Below are 14698 nucleotides of genomic sequence, written 5' to 3'. Positions count from 1 at the left end.
CAGGAAAAGCCTTTCCTTGCACAGAAGGTCAATAAGACCCTGAAACTAGAAAACCTGACTCAGATTAGTGATGCTTTCAGAAAAAGATCTTGATCGAAAGGGGGAAGTGTTAAAAAAAATAAACAGAAACCTCAAGAGTTGGGAGACCAGAAGGGTGAGCACTCATGCCCTATAATGATAGCAAGAGCCCAACAGAAAGAAAGACTTCCACTTCTTTCCGGACAAGGACTCAGCCAACAAAAAGCCATGGACTCACGTTTACCTATAAGCCTCCCAAATTCCTTTTTCCCCTCTATAAAAGTTTTCCTCTCCATTTTTGCTGGGGACTTGCACATGGCTTGCCATGGTTACAGACTGATTCTCCGCTGATCCTGAATAAACCCATTTTTGTTGGAGAAATAACTGGAAGTCTATTTGCTGGGTCAACATCCTCCACCCTCACTGACACCCCAAAGCTGACCTCTGGGCAGAACCAGGCACCGTGCTCCTCAGTCACCCACACCAGCAGCACATTCAGAAAATACAGCTTTGTTTGTTCCACATGCTAATTTCATTACATCTTGAACTGGGTATAGGTGGGGGAGTGGTGGTTCACAGACAGGGCTCCCACATGGAAGGGGTAAGGACTTGGGGCAGCAGCACGTCTTCTGCCTGGAAATAGGGGCCAAAAACACCAATAGAGTCTGGCTCAAATGACCCCCTCCATTTCCAGAGTAGAGGTGGGGTTGATAGGATCAGGCATTTCTCTGCTCTGGGGGAAGGTACTCAAGGTCCAGGAGTCTGAAGATGTCTTCCTCTGAGGCCACGTGGAAAACCGTCTTCTGCAACAGAATGCAGGCATTAGGGCCTGGGGGCCGTTCCCTCCACTGCAGCAGATTCCCCGAGAAAGGTATGGGGAGGAGGCTAGAAATGCTGGCAGAGCCCAGCCCTATGGTAGATGCCTCTTGAGGGGCCTGTGGGTTCCAGGCTTGAGGGACCTGGGGCTGATTCATACTGTGGGCCAAAGAGAAAGCTGTTTTCTAGCCCCCAGACCTCCCATCACAGCAACACACCTGCTCCGGATCAAACAGACCATGGCTGTTCAGACAGAGGCCCCTCTCCTTCCTGCTGAAGCGGCGTAGCTCCCGCTCAAAATGCTGGAGAAAAAGTGACCACGTCTCAGCAGGGCCACCAACCCCAGATCCCACGGCCAGCCCCAGCAGCACACTCCCTACCTTGGAGCCAGTCCAGCCAAGCAGGGCAAAGGGGAACTGGCTGACAGGGACAACCACCAGGTCCACCCGCACCGCCTTCCAGGCGAAGCAGGGCTTCTGGGCACCACCCAGAGCAGCCCCTGGGGGTTGTGGCAGGCGGAAAATGCAGAAACTCCTCTCAAAGGCATCCATGGTGTGGCTCTGCTGGGTCAGGTCTCCCTGGTGGCTATGCTGGTGCTGGTGGTACAGGACAAGGCCCTGGAGGAGAGCAGACATGGCCGCGCACTGCCATGTGGGACTGAGAAACCAGGGGCTGGAATCCCGGCAGGACTCTCAGCAGGGGAAGCGGGAAGCCCCTCACCTGCTTCTTCAGGTAGCACATCACTCTGGGCAGCAGCCCTGCCTCCTGGCCCTCCTGGGGGTGGGTGATGAGGAAGTCCACGTCGTGGCCCTGCAACTTCCCCCTGAGGGGGCCAGTCTGACTCATAGCCTCCATGTTCTCCCAAAACCCCTCAGTGAGGGAAGGCCCACCTCAGTGGTCCCACCTCAGACGCCTTCCCTGAGGAGGGCCTGGAGCTGAGTCGGAGGGTGTGTCGAGTCCCCTTACCTCCGGAAGCCTCCGGCCAGCGTGACAGTGGTCCCAGGAAGGGCCTGCCTCACGGCTGCCTCCACCACCTGCTGCAGGGCCTCAACATCTGACCGCAGGATCGGGGCACTCAGGTCCTGGTGGTGCTGGAGTCCTGTGGAAGTACCGCTCTCCTCACTGGCCCAACCCAGCCCTCTCGAGCTATCTACCACCACCCCTCCTCTCTCTTAAATATTAAACTTTTATTTTGAAATAATTGTAGATCCACATATAGTTGAAGGAAATAATAGAGGTCCTCTGTGCTCTCAGTAACATCTTCCAGAACTATTGTACATCACACCAGAATTCTGACATTGACACAATCAAGATACAGACTCTCCTTTTCAACTTCTCTGTTTTCCTATCCATAAAATGGGACTAGGAGGTATTAGATGTGAAGAGGATGAACCTGCCACTTAAGAACACCTCACTTGAACCCAAATCCACCTCCTCACCTGTCAGAGAAATCACTGCACCTTCCACACAGTGTTAGGAGGGGACTTAGGGTGGGAGTTAGGGCCCTTGGCACAGGATGAGCTCAGTAAGCACTGCTGGCCATTCCTTGGGGAGAGGTGAATAAGTGGAACCAACAGATGTCACTGCATAACGCTCCACTGGACACACGGCTCTGGTCTCACTTCCTGCTGACCAACCAGACAGCTCTCCCAGGACCCCCAGGTGGCCTCCCCTCCCCCAGCCCCTGGGAAGATGTTCAAAGAGGCAAGGAGTGCTGGGCTGTGGGGCTCCTTCAGGAGGGCCCCCAACCCAGGCCACATGGAGACGGAGAATCCGCTCAACACCTGCTACATGCTGGTTCCACACCAAAGAGCTCACAGAATCCCATGCTTTAGAGAGAATGTAACTGAGGCTCAGAGAAGTCAAATCTCAGGGCCACGGTCTCCTACTTAGTAAGCGGCAGAGATGGAACTCAAATCCAGGCCTAGTCAACTCTCAAGTTCACGTTCTTTCCATTGCACAGTGCTACCTCCCACTAGCAGGCTCCTCACCGAACCTCTCCCCACTGGGCATCAGCCAGGAGGCCAGGCCACCAAGCACCACACTGATAAGTGTGTCCAGGGCCTGGGCTTCTCTGATCTGCTCTCCCTCCCATGAAATCAGGAGTACAGGGTCCATGCCTGGTTCAGGTCCAAGTCTAACCAGAAGGCAGCTACTGTGACCATTATCATTCACTGAGAAGGGCTTGCAATGAGTCCTGACTCCACCGGTTCAGGAAGCCACCAAATACAGATGCCTGTTTTCACACTCACCCTGCTCCCTGCCACACAGGCAGCCATGAGCACATGCCATGCATCAGAGCTAAGGGTTCTGTGGTGTGGGAAGCTTTCAGGCCCTGGTGCTTTGGGGGAGCCCAGGGCTCCGCCCTCTCTCAGAAAGCTCACCTGCTTTCTGCTGCTGAGTCAGTCTCTGGGACTCCTCTCGGAGGTCGTCCAGCGTCCGGAGCCCTTTTCGGTACCACTGGTCAGCAGTCCTTACCCCGACCCCGAAGATCTGAGTGAAGAGCTGTTTAGAGGATGAGTACAGTGTGGTCAGGAGCAAAGCTCTTAGTACAAGATGAGGATGGGCGCCACTGATGTATGCAAGGCATGTCCTAGGACAGCACCGCTGTGGCACTGCACAAATGACCTCACTAAGTCATCATGTGGTCTGGCAGTGGCATCCTTACTCACATTTTTCATGTTTAAATAATCTGCTCAGGCCACACAGGGGGTGCACAGGCAGGACTCAAACCCCGAGCCTGGCCCTGACACAAACTTCACAGGAGACGGCAGGGAAGGATCAAGCCTCTCCTTGAAAACAATCTCTCCTCAGAACTTGTACAGTTCTAGCCCATGATTCTAACATCACCAAAGAAGTCATCCTAACAGCCTGTCCATTCACCGGGACAACCATACTGCTCCCACCCAAGAGTAGCTGGGACTTATTACTGTGGCTCTGCCTCCTAAAACAGCAAAAACAGGCAGTTAACAGCTAAGGGGTTGTTTTAGCAGGATCTGGAAGGAATAGCTGGGGGCTGGCTATGGATCTGTTCCAGGAACAAACAAAGCAAGTGCCACTGCCTGGCCATGGGTCAGCAGAGGTGTCCAGGCCAGTGGAAACTATGTTGCTGGAGCCGACCTCTCATAGGGGGGCCGCCTGCCCTTGCATGGGTCTTCCACACACAGGGTGGGCCCTAGAAACTCACTGTTTCTTCCCTGACTATAGCTCGTTCGTCAGGGGTGGGCCCCTGCCCTAGGCTAGCCACTTAAGAGTCCCTCCTCAGGAACTTTTGGGGCTGAAACAAAAGGGCAACCTTGCAGTGGTACAGACTGCAGTACACGCCAGGGGCACCTTCATGGGGAGGCTGCTGGCGTGCACAGAGAGGAAGAACAGCCGGGTGGCGCTCATGTCCCTGAGTCCTACTTCCTGCAGACTGGGCTGTGTTATCCCCTGAACCAACAGCATGAACAGGATCACTTTCACCAACAGACTCCTGAGAGGAAAGATGCTAAAAATAACCTAATCACGTTTGTAACAATAAACCTCTCATTGTTCATCTTCTCTCCTGGCCTGGACGCCTTCTGGGACTCAGGGGTACCCAGGAAGAGACAGATGGCTCTGCACCTTCTCGGTGCCTCTCCACTCATCGACTCCTGTGTTGCCCCACCCCTGAGCCCCTGCTTCATCCATGGCTCCTCTACCTCTCTGAAGCTCCCCACCTCATTGATCCTCACATTCTGGGTGACCTTCCATGGCACCTGACCCAATTACATGACCAGTCGCTGGTCTGACAACCTCCAGTCACAAAACTGGGGTGTCTGAGAAGCATGACTGAGCATCCATAAGACCAGAAGTGAGTGGGAATAACGAGAAGGTGTGCCGTGGACACAGGCCAAGACCACACCAACAACTGAGCATATGAGATCACAAAAGGCAGAGGCAGTGCAAGGATGAGCAGCACCTCAGACTGAATCGTCCCTGTGGCACCCAGAGAAAGGTTCTGTTTTGTTCAGGGTGCTCTGTTTAAGATGCCAGAGCATGTAATATCCTGGACAATATGCCATCAATAGTCAAATAAGAACAGATGCTGCTGAGTGATCTAGAAAATTCCCTGTGCTCAAAACAACCTTCTCATTGCCCATCTGTTTGGCTGCCTCATGCATATCAGGTGTCCTCAGTAAGACCCTCCCTGACCTCAGGGTGGGACCTGCCACCCCCCCTTGTTGTCTGATATGGTGGTAACCTTGCTGTGGCTCTGGGGGAACACTGTGGAGCTGCGGGCCCCTGCTGGGGGCTGCCCTGCATACCTTCATGGTCTGGTACCTCTCTGAGAGCCGGACTCTCTCCACCTCCTCACACGCTCCGTGTTCCAGCAGCTCCTGTGGGAGGAGACATAGCCTCACTGGAAAGAAGAGGGCTGGGGGGCCCAAGGCCTCAGCAGAACTCCTAACACCCAGAAGCCGCGTCTTTGTGGGGCCAGGATCCCAGGGAACTCGTAATGAAGAATATACCCAGGGATTCTCCAAGCCCCTTGGGCGAGGAATAAGGGCCACCTCTCAGATAAACAACAAGCCCCGGGGTATGTCAACAACTGCTTTTTTAAAACATAGGTGAATTCAATGACTTCTTTTAAAAGCAAGGGATGCAGGTTCAGTCAGGGAACTAAGATCTCACATGCCATGCAGCCAAAAAATAAAATAAATATAAAAAAAACACACAGAGGTGAATTCAAAAGTATTTTTTCTGTCATGATAAATTTGCTCAGTGTTAACATACAAAAGGACAACTTTGAGAGAGCCATTTCCTAGGCAGGTTGATAAGAAGTCTAGGGGTCCCCAAGGAGAGAGAGGTCTGGGATATTCAAGGAGGAAGAAAAGACAAACTTTTTTACTTTTTTTCCTCTACATTCCTTAGGATTATATAACAATAATGTATCCTGCCTGAGGACAGTCTTTGGATTAAACCCTCTGGCTAATTCTGTTATCTTAAAACATAAATTATGGGAGTAGGTCTGGTCTTTACAAGGATGTATCCTGCCTGAGGACAATCTTTGGATTAAACCCTCTGGCCAGCTCTGTTATCTTAAAATGTAAATTATGGGAGTAGGTCTGGTGAGGTCTTTACAACCTCCAGACATTCTTAGGATTCACTGGAGAGTATATAACTCCATTGCTAACACTAGCAAAGGGGGTACTCTTTTGCCCCCTTCTGATGCCTATGTCAGAAGCTTTCTCTATCTCCTTTATACTTTAATAAAACTTTATTACACAAAAGTTCTGAGCGATCCAGCCTCGTCTCTGGCCCCGGATTGAATTTATCTCCTCTGGAGGCCAAGAATCCCGCGTCTCATCGTTCAACTTCACATTTTAAAAAGAAGTGCTCATGCTCAGGTGTCCTCTCCCACCATCCCTGACAGTCTGGGCCAATGCCCACGATGCCAGCTACCAGCCTGCCAGACTCCTGGCAGCTCCCTTGGCTGAGACCTCTCAGTCAGCCTCAGGCAGGTGGTGCTGTCCCAATTTACACATGAGGAATGTGGGTGAACAGGGTGGTTTGCTGCTGCCTGGGCACCATCAGTGGCCACAGCTGGGCTCTGAGCCACCCACTCACCTGCCCTCACCAGGCTCCCAGGCCTCCTCGCCACCCCCCATTCACACTCACAGCTCTGCCTGTCTACATGCAGTGAGCACAAACCTGGACAACCCTGCAGGAGTGTTCTCCGAAGTGGGGCAGGCCCTGCAGCTGGCTCAGGGCTGTGACCGGGCTGGGAAGGGCCTTGAGCACCGAGGCCGCTCTGTAGAAGGCGATCTGGCGGCCTTCACAGCCATCAAAGCCAGCGGCCTCTGCCAGCGTCTCCAGAGCCTCCTGCAGGGAAGGGTCCTTGGTGAGAGGCAGGGATGGTGGGGTGCCTTACCCTAACCCTCCCTCCAAGGCTGGGACACGGGAGCGCCTGGCTCCATCCCAGGGAGGCGGGGGAGCCACAGCTCACCGAGAGGCTGGCATTGTGGTGCACGAGAGGTGTGGGACGCTGGCAGGCATAGGGCAGCATCCATGCTGGGCTTGGCATCTCCTTTTTGGGCACAGCCACCTAGGGATGGGCAACGCACAGGCTGCTTTGAGGCTGCAGGGTTGGCAGAGGACCAGGCAGCCCCCCAGAGCCCTACTTCTCTTGGTAGGGGGGTCACCTCAGGCTCTAAGGACAGGAACCAACTCTGAGAGGGCAGAACTGCTAGAGGAACAGGGCAGAGGCCAGAATAGCAGTAGCGGTACAATGCTACCTCTCACAGGGCACGTGTCCTGTTACTTCCTCTCAATCAAGTGGGCCTGGCGTGCCCATCACCCTCACGTCACAGCTGGGGACTTTGAGACCTTGTGGCTCATGGGCAGAGCCAGGATTTGAATGCAGGCAGCCCTGTTCGAGCCCACACCTGAACCCCTCCACTGTGCTCACCCAGGAAGCACCAGGACCTTCCCCGTGGTGGTCTGGATGGGGCCCTCACTGCCCAACTCACAGGAAGGACACTGAGGCACTGCTGCCATGTCACCTGTCCCAGCTGAGGTCTGGCCAGCACTGGGGCTTCCTCAGTGGCTCTACCCTAAGCCTCCACCCAGCTCACCTCCAGGCGGTGCCGGCATTCCACAGGGACAGGCTGCCCAGCTTCCATGCTCTCTGTGAACCAACTTATGTCTAAAAGCGCTGGGCGGGTACAACCTGGGGGAAGAGCCGACGTCTTGCGCTCCTGCCAGCAGACAGCCTCCTCCGCTGAGGTCCCCTCCATCACCACATGTGTCACCTCCGGGCTGGGGGGAGGGAAGAGAATGTGAGGCCTGGAGCCCTTTCCCAGGCCCGCCATTCTTCCTGCTCCTTTCTACATCTCCAAACCTTCGCCAATACTATCCCCTCTGCCTGGTGAGCATCTGTTCACTCCAGATTTTCAGCCCCTCCTCCTGGCAGCCAAACATCTCCATCACTCCAGCATCTGCCGAGCTGTGGTTCTCTGCTCTAGCTAGGATCACAAGCCCAACCCTTTTTTGTTAATTTGTCTGTCTTCTCCCTCAAACCCAAAGAAAGGAGAGGCCAGGGGCCTGGGGTCCAGGAAGCAAGGCGGGTGGGGGTGGTGGGTCCTACTTCCAAGTACTGGAGAAAGACTACTTGGTTTTGAATTTCAGCTCTGCCCCACACTTGCTCTGTGCCCTTGGGCACATCATTTATCTCTGTACTTTTGACTTCCAACTCTGCAAAGCAGAGATATTAATAAATCTACTTTGTAGGCTTGCTGTAAAGATTAAACGAGCTAATAATAAGCAAAGGGGCTTAGATAGTGCCCAGTACACTCTAGGCTGCTGTCATCATCCTGAGTGGGTCTGCCACAACCCTGGGTATGGTTAACTAAGCTTCAGGGGGACTGGCCCCTGGTTCACTTTGCTCTCTCAACTTCAAAACGATTGGAACCCTCCTCCCTTACTTTTAGCATTGCTTCTGTGACCGTTTTGTTTGGTTTAATTCTACTCTTGGAAGTCTCACTTAAATCACTTTCTCAGCTCTGAGGAGAGAGATCTGTTGAGCTAACAGGGCAAGATGAATTCACCTAACGAAGCATTACTAACCCAACACACACCCAACACACACCCGCACGACTTTTACAAAGCCTCCGGCATGTTCTCTCCTTGTCCTACAGAACCGCTCCTGGCCATAACTGCTAACACCCTTTTACAAAAAAGGAAATTAACAAAAGCCATATGACCATGAAGTGCCAGGGTTAACTTGGAATCCAAAAACCTCAGGTGCCCCTCTGCCCCGGGGTCAGCTGCATGGGAGTCTTTTCCGTATCCTCAGCTCTAAGGTAACACCGTGTATACAAGTGGCTGGTCAGCTGCAAAATTCCTAGGACGGGCATTTTGTGCTCAGGCCATCACGCCACGCAGCAGCGCCCCTCGGCCGGCCCGGCGCAACTGCGCGGTGATAGATAGGGGCGTGCCACATTCCTCGGTGAGGCGAGGCCTTTGGCCGGCACCCGCCCCGCGCCCCTCGGAAAGCAAGCCCTGGAAAGGCGGCCCCAGGCAGGTGACCCCGCCTAGCAGTGAGCTTCGCCACGACCGCGCACCTGTAGGCATTAAGGACGTGGAAACCCTTGGAGACAGCCAGGCGTGTGAGAAAAGCCTGGCGACTGCGGCCCATGTGTGGTTCGGCCAGGTAGATAGTGACCCCCGGGAAGCGCGCCGCGGAGGAGGGGGCGGCGCTGGGGGACGCGACCCGCGCTCGCCGCCGTTTCGGTAGCATTAGGGCCCCGGCCACCCGCAGCGCCCAGCGAAAGCAGCTGAAGCCTGAACAGAAGCCAGAAAGAAAGCGTGCGGAAGGCAGACAGAAGCCGGATGCGACAGCGAGCGGAAGCCTACTGGAAGGGGAAGTGGCTCCCGGCTCCACTTAAAGAGGCAGGCCCCGCCCCCTGCAAATTAAGTCTCCGGGTGGTGCACTCCCCCTGGGTCGTTCGGAGCGAGGTGGAGGCCGGCTTTAGAGGCCCCGCCTCTATGCAAATAGAACCAGAGCACACGCCTTTTATTTAAATTACCCTCGTAGAAAGTCCCCTCCCATTCCTGGGACCACCCGGGAGGAGAGACTCGGGTTGGGGGTGGGAGTTGAGAGGGAGGCGGTGGGAGGTAAGGGAGACTTCCTCGACGTGGGTCGGGGGCCTTGTCCTTGGAGGGTGGAGGTGAAGTCGCGGTAGTGGTGTCTGTGGGTTGTCCTGGGCGCAAGGGTGAGGAAAGGGGGTTAGTGGTCGGTCGGTGGCTGGTACGAGTGGAATAGTTCTCAGGAGCGGAATATCCACTCCACCCGCTTCTTTTCGCCTCCTCCGACTAGACCTGGCGGGACAGATGGGCCGCGGAAACCTGGCGGCGAGGGGTCTTTGGGCCGCGGGCCCGGGCAAACGCGCTAGCTTGAAGCATGCTGGTGGAGTGGTCGCTTCAAACCCCGGGAAAGATTTTTCAGTCTTTTTCAATCGAACGGCGTTAGGACGACTGGCCGGCCATTTGGAAAAATAGAAGTTGGCTCCCTCCCTCACGCTTAACACCAAAATAAAATCCAGATGGATCATACTTTCAAATCTAAGAAAGAAACAACACAAAAATTGTGCTGGGGAGTCGATGAATGTTTTTTTAAGCCCTAAGTATCACAATAAACCTGGAGACACTAAAGGAAAAAAATAAGTTTGACATACATATTTTAAATTATTAAAAAATTTAAAGGCAAACGGGGGGATACTGTGACACACCTTGAATTTAATTCCTGTAATTAAGAAATTGTTCACAGATAAATAAGGAAAATACAATGAGCAAGAACACCAGTAGGCAATTTACAGAAGAAAGGCTTCTCAAAAACATACTAGGGACTTTCCTGGTGATCCAGTAGTTAAGATTCTACCTTTCCACTGGAGGGGGTGCAGGTTTCATCCTTGGTGGGAGAACTAAGATTCCCCTGTGTCCCACAGCCAAACAATTATTTTTTTTTTCCCCTTTTAAAAACAGAAAAACACATACCAGATTGCCTGATGGGTCCAATCACCACACAAGGGCAAATTTAAATGAATATTTTTACCTGTCACATTAACCAATGTTTACAAATTGATCACACATGAGGGAATTGGCAATTTGTAGGAGGGACTTTTTGGAAGCCAATTTAGCAACCATACCCAACAAAATGAAAACAGAAATCTCACCCCACAGTTCCTTTTCCAAGACTGGTATTGCATTGAATCTCTAGATCAGGTTGGGAAAGCAGACATCTTGACAACATTGAATGTTCTGTGTGTCTCTCCTATTTTCAGGCATTACATTTTGGAATCTCTTTGTTATACCATCTGATATCCTTCATCTCCCTCCCCTCCCCACACCCCACAGCCCTTCACTAGTCAGTGGGCACAGGGCTGAGGGAGGCAGGTGCCTGAGCCCAGGTCCCCTCTGGGCCTCCCCACCAGCTCCCAGTCTGCCCTCCTGGGCCCAGCACACACACTGTGAAGCTAGGAGGCCTGGGATGCAGCCCCTCTCTCATTTCCCATGCTCATTTCTCCTCCTGCCATGTGGGAAGGGGGAGCTCGCAGTTTCTTTGTAAGGGTTACTTCCCCATCTGCGGGTGCTGCCTTTCCTCAGGGAGCAGTAGCCTATCCCCTGAAACCAGTCCTGTTCCTTTTAATGGCCTCTGGCTCCATTTTGGTTACCTGAGTTCTCTCCTGGGGAGGCAGAGGCAACTTTTAATGACCCATCATACTTAAAACACTGGACAGCTTGCAAAAATGAGGAACACAGGGCTTTCCATGGGCCCAGGGAGGCTTTATGAGGGGTGATCCTTGGTAACCACCCAGTGGAGGCCTGGGAACCAATGCATTAAGGCCATGGCCTTGATGGTTGCCCTTTTCCTCTTCTCCCCTTCCTGGACCACTAGGTCACTGTCCAACCAGCTGAGAAGTGGAGACCTCAGCCCTCTCTTTCCAGTAAACCTGGCTTGGAGTTCCCAGATGTCTAAGTCCCCGGCCTCCTGCTGCCCACACTGAGACCAGCCCCGGGAAAAATCAGAGGCTGCATAAGCCCACTCAGCGGCCCTGAGGGTTGCAGTCCGCCCCCTGCTCTGCACTGTGGTATCTCATGCTGTGTTTTGGATTAGTTTTACCCAGATGTATGAGCTTGCATTTTTCCAAGATGAATCTCATTTAGCTATTTCCTGTTCCCACTTCCAGTTCAGAAAAGGCCCCTGGGGGTGATTTTTCAGGCCTTGTGACCTTCGCAAAACCTCCCCACGGAGCACCTTCTTTGAAGTTCACTTCAGTGCTGTTGGCGCCTATCCTTGGCCTGTTGGGGCCAGGACTCTGCCCTGGCTCTGAGGCCCAACCCGCCCCCTGCCGGTTCCCGTCCCCTGCCGGCGACTTGCCAGCAGCATTCCAGAGGGCGTGCGGTCAGACTGCTGATGCTGCTGCTGGACGGGAGCGCCTGCGGGCCACTGGCCCAAAGCTCTGGCCTCAAGTGCTGGCCCTGTACTTTCCTGAGCTACTCACCGCATCTCTGTGGCTTTGGCCTACCTGGTCCACTCAGGCTGACAGAACAAAATACCACTGACAGGGCAGCTTAAACAAAAGAAACATTTCTCATTGTTTTAGAGGCCACGATCTAGGATCAAGGTGTGGCAAGGCAGGTTTCATTCTGAGGCCTTCCCTCTTGGTTTGCAGGCGGCCACCATCTCCCTGTGTGCCCACGCAATCTCTCTGGGTGTTCGTGGAGAGAGAGAAAGATCTCTTCCTCTCCCTTAAGGTCACCAGTCATATCAAATTAGGACCACACCCCATGACCTCATTTAACTTTATTACTCTTAAAAGCCCTTTCTCCAAATACAGTCATTTTGAGGGTTAGGGCTTCAACAGATGAATTGGAGGGAACACAGTTCAGCCCACAACTCCTGGTGTATTTGGTCCTGTGGCTGCTATAACAAATAAGCACAAACTGGGTAGCTTAAGACAACAGAAATGCATTCTCTAGCAGTTCTGGAGACCAGAATTCTAAGCCATGTTCCCGCTGAAAGCTCTAGGGCAGCTGTCCCCAACCTTTTGGCACCAGGGACCAGTTTCGTGGAAGACAGTGATTCCACAGACCGGTTCATGGTGGCGGGGGCGGGAGAATGGTTTCTGGATGATTCAAGCATATTACATTTATTGTGTACTTTGTTTCTATTATTATTATTATTATTATTACATCAGCTCCACTTCAGATCACCAGGCATTAGGTTCCGGAAATTGGGGACCCCTGCTCTAGATGACTATCCTTCCCACCTCTTGTATCTTCTTGTGGCTCCCAGCATTCCTCGGCTTGAGGCTGCATCCCTCCAACCTCTGGCCCATCTCCAGTGGCTGTCTTCCCTCTGTCCCTTCCACTTTGCTTACATTTTTTAAGGTTTTTGAATTTTTTATATTTAAAAAATTTTTGGCTATGGGCAGGATCTGGAGTTGGAAGACCAGACCAAGGGGTGGAGAAGAATCCCTGACTCCCTCTCACCATGGGAAATTAGCCTGAGAATGATGGAGAAGAGATGTCCTTAAAATGAAGGCCCTTCGAGTTCATTAGGGGCTTTCCAGATGGTGCTAGTGGTAAAGAACCCACCTGCCAATGCGGGAGAAATAAGAGATACAGGTTCGATTCCTGGATCAGAAGATCTACTGGAGGAGGGCATGGCAACCCACTCCAGTATTATTTCCAGGAGAATCTCATGGACTGAGGAGCCTGGCGGGCCATGGTCCATAGGGTCACAAAGTCGGACACGACTGAAGAAACCTAGCACACACGCACTTAGAGTTCATTGATCCAACCAACCCTAACTCAACATGATTAGCCATGGGAGGGGAAAGGCTAAGGGGTCTGGAAGAATTACAAGAAGAGGGATGTTTGCTGGGCACTTAGGAATAAGAGCAAAGAGCTGAGTGGCCAGGCAGAGTGAGCAGGGGCGGGACAGGAAGGGAGGCCCATCAGCAACAGGCAGGACTGACTTCTACCTAGAACTTGGAGGACAGGGGAATGTGATCCCATTCACAAGAACACCCTGCCCCTGTTGCTGTCTGGAGAGCAGACTGAGAGGTAAGAGAGGAAGCCAGGAGACCCCTCTGATCCAGGTGAGGTGGAGGTGGGGTGACTGGACCAGGCTGAAGCATGTGAGTAGAACAGACCAACCTGGTAAGCGGGTCAGATCTGACGGTCAGAGACAAAGAGGAGAGACTTGCTCCATGTCCTGAGATGGGACAGCCTGTGGGGAGCTCAGGAGTGGGTCTGCAGACCAGGTCCCTGAAATTCAGTAGAAACAGAGGCAAGGGTTCCAGTCTGACAGCTGCAGCCAGCACTCCGGGAGGGGCGAGGTCTATAGCTACACATTAGGGATTGCTGGGGGCCAGGAAGTCACCAGTAGAAGATGTGCAAGCACTGAACCCCAGATTCCCCCACATTAGAGGTTAGAGACTGTCCCCCAGGGCAGGGGGTGGGGCAGGGCGAACTGGGTAAGGTGGTGTCCAAATGGAAAGGCTTTCGCAGCAGAAGGTATGAGCGATTCTATCAGATGCCTGGAGGGTCACCTGAGAAGTGACTGGGTGTCTGGGATTGACCCAGTTTTTAGTGGTGATGCCAGGTTGGTCCTGCCCTCATCTCCTCTAGATGCCCTTTGTCATCCATCCTCTTTAGGGTGGTACGTGGTTTCTGTCACCAGTTATTTAAGTCACTTAATCAACCTAAGCCCCAGTCTGCTCATCTGTAAGCGGGAGTAATAAGGTACCCTTCTTCCCAGGGCTGATGTTCAGACCAAATGCAAACTGATAGATTTAAGAAACATTGGTCAGTCACAGCACATGGGCCTCATTTGGATCTAAGTAAATGGGCCTCATTTGGATCTAAGCACATGGGCCTCATTTGGATCTAAGTAAAGTGTAAAAACTAAAACATAGGGGACTTCCCTGGAGGTCTAGTTGTTAAGACTTCCCCTTTAAGTGCAGGGGGCGCGGGTTCGATCTCTCATTGGGAAGTTAAGATTTCACATGCCTCGCAGCCAAAAAACAACAACAACAACAAATCAAAACATAAAACAGAAGCAATATTGTAACAAATTCAATACAGACTTTATAAATGATCCACATCAAAAAAAAAACCTTAAAAAAATGTATGCTGCAATCAGAAAACATGTACCCTGCTTGATATTAACATCATATATTAAAAGAAATGTGGTTGAGAGTTGTCACATGTAGCATTGGTTATGTTAGAGCAGGAGAGAGAGAATAAGAGGCAGGCAAGAAAGAACAAGAGGAGTTCTTTCATTCGTAAGTACACAGTAAAATATTTCCTGGTGAAATCACATGATGTCTGG

General features: G+C 52.5%; 1 protein-coding gene across 7 annotated transcripts; it reads right to left on the bottom strand.

Annotated features, from left to right (window-relative positions):
• Window positions 1–508: 508 nt before the first annotated feature.
• POLM (DNA polymerase mu) lies at window positions 509–9197 on the bottom strand. 7 transcript variants are annotated; one of them, XM_065939765.1, is made up of 12 exons: window positions 8922–9002; window positions 8436–8524; window positions 7434–7617; window positions 6806–6904; window positions 6511–6681; window positions 5124–5195; window positions 3219–3339; window positions 1801–1933; window positions 1555–1657; window positions 1215–1478; window positions 1053–1136; window positions 509–821 (listed from the first exon to the last, which is right to left on the bottom strand). In XM_065939765.1, the coding sequence occupies exons 3-12, from the start codon at window positions 7593–7595 to the stop codon at window positions 735–737; spliced, it is 1296 nt and encodes a 431-aa protein (XP_065795837.1). In that variant the 5' UTR covers window positions 7596–7617; window positions 8436–8524; window positions 8922–9002; the 3' UTR covers window positions 509–734. The 7 variants fall into 7 exon arrangements, with proteins under 7 accessions (XP_065795837.1, XP_065795836.1, XP_065795832.1 ...); XM_065939764.1 differs by lacking the exon at window positions 8436–8524 and adding an exon at window positions 8562–8769 and having other exon boundaries at window positions 8922–8995; XM_065939760.1 differs by lacking the exon at window positions 8436–8524 and having other exon boundaries at window positions 8922–9197.
• Window positions 9198–14698: the final 5501 nt, after the last annotated feature.

This window comes from Muntiacus reevesi, chromosome 6, assembly GCF_963930625.1.
Source record: "Muntiacus reevesi chromosome 6, mMunRee1.1, whole genome shotgun sequence".
Classification (NCBI taxonomy): Eukaryota; Metazoa; Chordata; class Mammalia; order Artiodactyla; family Cervidae; genus Muntiacus; species Muntiacus reevesi.
Note: the sequence above shows the minus strand (reverse complement) of the source record. Positions and strands in the feature narration are given on the sequence as shown.